This window comes from Bidens hawaiensis, unplaced genomic scaffold (genome assembly GCF_021521415.1).
Source record: "Bidens hawaiensis isolate Kalapana, Puna unplaced genomic scaffold, B.hawaiensis_p1.1 tig00000904_1, whole genome shotgun sequence".
Classification (NCBI taxonomy): domain Eukaryota; kingdom Viridiplantae; phylum Streptophyta; class Magnoliopsida; order Asterales; family Asteraceae; genus Bidens; species Bidens hawaiensis.
Genome location: NW_027491052.1, coordinates 4,796,361 through 4,802,340, shown reverse-complemented (window position 1 = coordinate 4,802,340; position 5,980 = coordinate 4,796,361). Strand labels below are relative to the sequence as shown.

General features: G+C 33.9%; 1 protein-coding gene across 1 annotated transcript; it reads right to left on the bottom strand.

The window, feature by feature from the left end:
- Positions 1-3,523: 3,523 nt before the first annotated feature.
- On the bottom strand, positions 3,524-4,230 carry LOC143546220 (uncharacterized). The gene has a single exon (XM_077037930.1). The coding sequence runs from the start codon at positions 4,228-4,230 to the stop codon at positions 3,685-3,687; it is 546 nt and encodes a 181-aa protein (XP_076894045.1). The 3' UTR covers positions 3,524-3,684.
- Between the last annotated feature and the right edge of the window lie 1,750 nt (positions 4,231-5,980).

Below are 5,980 nucleotides of genomic sequence, written 5' to 3'. Positions count from 1 at the left end.
ATTCGAGTTTGCATGAATATCTAGAATTCTTCATCATTTTCTTTTTCGGACTTGAAATTTTTCATTTTCGTGAATTTCTATGTGTTTGGTTATTTCGGATTTGTATGAGGCGAATAAAGGATGTAATATATAAATTATAAAATAATCATTTGTGTACTCTTTTAAAAGTTGAAACTATATAATTATCAACCTTTTGATGGATGTGTGTGTGGATATGGTTTCAAATGGATATGATAATGGATAAGCCAAGTAGATTTTATACTATTCAGTAATTCAGTAGAAATTTATATGTTTTTTTATTAATTTAAATGTCAAAAAGAAGCAACTTTTACATAGCATTTATACCTTTATAGAGGCTCATCGCGCTAGCATTTATATATCGGATTTTATTAAAATTGTACATGAAAAAATAAACAAAATAAGAAAATACAAGATCTCAGAAGATTAAAGATCATCACAATCGATTCATGGAAGTTCAATTTATATACATTTTTTGGATGTTTACGATTAAAAGTAACCGTGGAAATAGTCAAATGAAATATAAAAAAGAGATAAAAGTGGAAATCATGAAATGGCTTGACTATATAGGGTTGTTTATGAGTCGAGCCTGAGTCAAGCCAGGGTGGGTTCGAGTTCGAAATTAAACGAGGCAGCTCCGTTAGGCTCAAGCTTGATTTTGAAGTTAAACGAGCCTAGATTGTGCCAACGAGCCGAGCCGAGCCAAAGCCCGAGCCAAGCTTGGGACGAGTTTGGCTAGATTACACAAATGAGCCAACTCAGCTCAGGTTGTTTCAAATTAAATTTTTAGTCAGTTTTATTTGAGCTTTTTTTAAGCGATCCACGAGTCATGATCTTTTTAAATAGCTGAGATATACTATTAACAAATAACAATATACTTCCATTTAAAATCTTGTAGCGTGTATAATAATGCCTCCTCTAAAACTATACACACCTTTTTATGTCTGATCTTCTACGAAGAATGCTTATATTTGATGTAGTCTTCTATAATTAAACTATGCAAGTTATTGTCTATTTGTCTCTATAGATTATCTGTTTTTCCAAACCACATGCTACTTGTATATGTTGGATAACTAATCTTAGTTACATGCATTCTTGACTGTATCATATATTGCTGTAAGCTCGTCATGATTTATAAGTGATATTGTCGTGGTTTTCTTTGTTGACCTCTAAGAATTGTTGTGTCATCGTATGTTTTTACGTAACCTGATTAAAATCAAGCTTTATGTGGATGCGATACATACTCATCTTAAACATATCTAACTCGATAGGACTTCAAATTTTTCTTAAGAGGAGACATAAGTCTTGTGTAATATATTGAAATATTTTTGATTCCGTTTTAGTGTCTACGTGTTATGTTTGAAACTATATTCCACTTGCAAATGTACTAAAAATGCAGTATCATGTTAGATATATCAGTACACCGACAACGCTCATGGTATTTCAATACCAAGTACATGCCTCCCTCCCCCCCCCCCTCTTTTTAAGAGCAGTATGAATCTAAGTGCATGTTTTATGATTGAACAACCATGAGTGTGCTTAGCGAAGAAACTTTACCACATTAAGAAGTGCTAAAATCTTCTGGATTTTATTTAATTGATAAACAAAAATACGTTACACATATACTCGAAGAAGGTTGCGGAATAATTATGTTGTGTTAAGGTATTTCAAAATTAGCTTTAAAGAAGTTCGACACTTTCTCTTTGGATCATCGTCGTAAACTCCAATTATAGTGAATTTTTAAGAACGAAATTTTGAGGGTTTCATGTAAATGTCATTTTCAAGTGTTCCATACAAATATGTGGTGACAATACAAGTTTCATCAAAAGTCCTTTTAAGATTGTGATGCTAATTGAATAAGTAAAATATATCACATACACTACAGGAGAAATATGTTTATTCATAATCATCTACTGGGGATTTAGAAAAACCCCTATGATATAAGTCATATCTTATATTGGACAATCTCATTCATTTCATTCCATTTCATTTCTTTTTATTTTAAAAACACATATTTATAACATCCTAGTTTGACATAGGGGTGTGTTTTTAACTGTATCCGAATACTAAACCCCACCCGAAGCAACCCGAGATTCGAATAAACCAGCCCCTATTAAATTCCGAACCCGAACCCGAACCCCAGAACAAACAATCAGGTCAGTATTTGGGTTGAAATATCCAAAATCGGGTCGACCCGAACAACCTGAATGACCCAAATAGCTAGGTCCGATGTATTATAAGCCTAGGGTAACCAAAGGTCTCATGCTTTCAAGTCTTGGCTGCTGCATGCGTATAGTCTATATATCACTAATAATTACTTATGGTATGCTATATTCATTCCATTCACAATTTATAATTTAACAAAACCCGAAATCTCTATTGCTTATATGTATTGATCGATGGTTCTTATTTTCCATTCCACAATCCACATCTGCACTTCACGCTGATAGCATTACACAAATTCGTGAAGCACTCCTATTACACTCTGACTTGGTCCAATCAAATCTAGTAAGAGTGAAGACCGTTTAGAAGTTTATTGTTATCATCTTTTTTATTGTTAATTTCATGTTTTAAACATTTTATTTATATTAAGTTTTGGAATTATGAAGGTTTTGGATTTTGTTATAGTTGAATATGGTTGTATTTTGAAATTGACTTGATTATGGTTTGATGAACGCTTGAATTATGGTTTTATTCATGATCTTGTTAAAAGATGATTTTTTTAACTTGTTAAACTCGAAACCCGACCCGAACAACCTGAAACCCAAATAACCCGACCTTATTTGGGTTGGTTTTTGGGTCAATTAATTGCTCTCAGCTCAAATCCGAACAACCCGAAACCCGAATAAATAACCCGAAGAACACCCCTAGTTTGATATCTTACAAGAATGTAAAAGGATATGTGTTTGGATTAGAAGTTTGAATTGTTTTGCGTTGCTCAATGGATATCATACAAGAATGTAAAAGGATAACGCATGCAACTTATTTGTTCACCATCTTACGCCATTTGACACAACTACTTGTAAAATACCGATTAGTCTTGGAGATATTTTTTTAAAAATCTTTATCAAGTAAAATAAACAAAATCTTGGTATTCATGTTATGATTCCTTTCAAACCCTTGACATTCTCATAAAATATTTCGATTACTAACTGTATATTAACACTACTTCATCACATGCTCATTTATATAGGTCACCATCATTTGCAAGATACACTCACAAATGCGTCTAGGCAACTATCAATCTATCACATCAAATTTTCACAAATACGTAAAAAACACTCATTTTCTCTTCGACCCTATAAACATTCCAACATTTTCATCACTTTTTACATTTATTTTAATACTCAAATTCTTTAATACAGTTAATACATTTCTTTATGATTTACAGTTATATAATAACCATTTTATGCATATTAAGATAGAAATAACACCAGATAGCAGTTTTGTAACCCCTTAATAAATTTTACTTTCTATCTATATATGATTTTGATACTCCAGTGAATTCGAAGATACTAAAAATCGAAATATTATTATTATGATATTCTCTCACAAATCAACATGCCACAAAATCAACTCCGCATAACCTTTGTACAAAATCAATCAAAAATCAAAACCCCAATTTGAAAAAAAAAAAAAAAATCTCAAAAACAAAAAAACCGAAAATCAATAATATTGTCTAGACCCCAAAACAGTAGCTCTTCCACCTCCCCTGTTTCCGGCAACCCTGACTCCCCTGTTTTCGCCATTAATCGCATTCGCAGCCGCTATCGAATACTTCTTAAGCTCATCCATATTCACACAGCTCCTCCTCGCCATTAACAACCCATGATTCTTCTTTCCTCTGGAACTCATAGACTTACTCCCGGTCAATTTCGGATCAATTTCATATAATCTTGAACTACCCTTCGCCGGCGGTGTTGCCGACTTCTCAATCACCGGCGGCAACGCCGGTTTCCGGTTTTCTTTTCTCAAAACCGGTGAGAAGTCTGGGACAGATTGGGCTAGTACAGAGAACGCCTTAAGCCGGTAGGCCGGAAACTTGGGTGGGGTGGAGATGACGGTGGTACGGTGGTCTTTGGGTGGTAATGGCGGTGGGCTTGTGATGGATTTCAACCGGAGTTTGGATTCTCGGAGATCGGCGTAGGCTTTGTATCTGGGTCCTCGTTTCATGGGGCTTATGGTGACGGCGGAGGGATTTGCTCCGGCCATCGGTGATCGGAATGTGAAGGGTTGGTTTGATGTTATTATTATTATTATTATTATTAATGGTTTGGATGGGTGACTTGTGATTTTAAAAGACAAGAGTCTTCCAACGGTCTAATTTAAGCAGTGGGAGGGGGTAAAGTGGACTTTTTGGATTAATGATTTTAGTTATAGTTACTTTGTAACGTTCTTGTTGAACTTTTGCTGGAATATTTATATGAATATGAATATGCACTTAACTAAAGCAGTATGTTGCAATTGATACTTTCACTTTTTGATAAATTTAGAAAATTGGTAATCTGTGGCGTAATTTTACTCTACACCATGTGTCATATTTTTTGTTTGCTAATATACTTTTGGTCTCTATAAATAGAATAGGAGAGATACCAGTATAACACAATTAAATTTTGTTAGTTTAGGTAGTGTTAATGAAATAAGGAAACTTAATTTCAAACACCGAACCAAATTGTTTTTCGGATTTGAATAGACTGGTTCACATATAGTGTGTAGAAGTTGATTGGAAACAAACTCGTTGGGTCAACCATTTTAGTGACAGATGTTATCTTTTAACTGAAAAAAAACTCGACGTCCGGCTAAAAGCACGTCACTGGCGACCTTTTTTTGTAGCGATGGAAGTTATAGAATTTCAGGATACTTCGTGGGTGTTTCTTTAAAAAGGATTGGAAATTTTTCATAACTGCGAGCAAACGAATATATTATTTAATGAAAGAATTTATTTAGAATGCAATTACATCATTTAAGTCATCACAAAAATGTACAAATATGTTTAAAAACATAAAATTTATATATACTTCTCTTTGTCTCTACTTTCATTACAGTGTCGTTTTCTTATTTTTTCTGGCTTGAAATTTATGGTTTTTGAGTATATGAAAATGAATTGGAGGAAACAGATGAGATAAAGGTGGATCACGTACCGATTTGATTCATGATACACAATATTGAAAGTATCTTATTTATTCAAAACACACGTTTTAAATGCATGATAGATAATTTTTTTCAATAATGAGTTTAAGAATTATGATATTTTGCAAGTTTAAATAGAGAGATACGAAATTATCCATTTACTTTAATAATCACCACAAAAGGATTATACCTAGTTAGGTTTTTTTTATTTTAAATGACAATTCTAACTCTGTTTTTAGAATACATCTATTTTGATAATCACAGGGACTTGAATCCCCACCTCTTGAAAAAAACAACACACTATCTAACACCTTGGTATAACTGCCAAAGACCCTTTAATCGAAGATACTGGAGCTTAAATAACTAAGTATTCTTGAATAAATTGGTCCTTCTACTAACAAGTATAATCTACCATCATTTATCTATATGTAAATATGGGTTACCCTCAAAAGTAATGCATTAATTAATTAAAAATTCAAAACGATTACAATAAAGTGACAGGCAAACGGGCAACAAGCTGCGCCGCAACCCCCTTTTGAATAGCAAAACCAATTCTACTAAAAACAAAGCGTTGGGTCGTAGAAGACGACAAAGTACCATGAACGACACGCTGAACCCTGTTTAGAAAATTCACGGCCTCCGGGGCCAGAAACCCAAATGTATCAAAAGCAAAAGGGAGAAACACATGTTGATTTTCTAAACAGGCTTTCTCGTGTTTGGCAACTTTGCCCAATTCGGCCTTCAACGCAGCCTGACCCACAACAAATCCGCGGTCCCTGAGTCCGACCAGAGGAGACACACTGTAAGGTCCACACAAGCGTGTTTCCCCCCT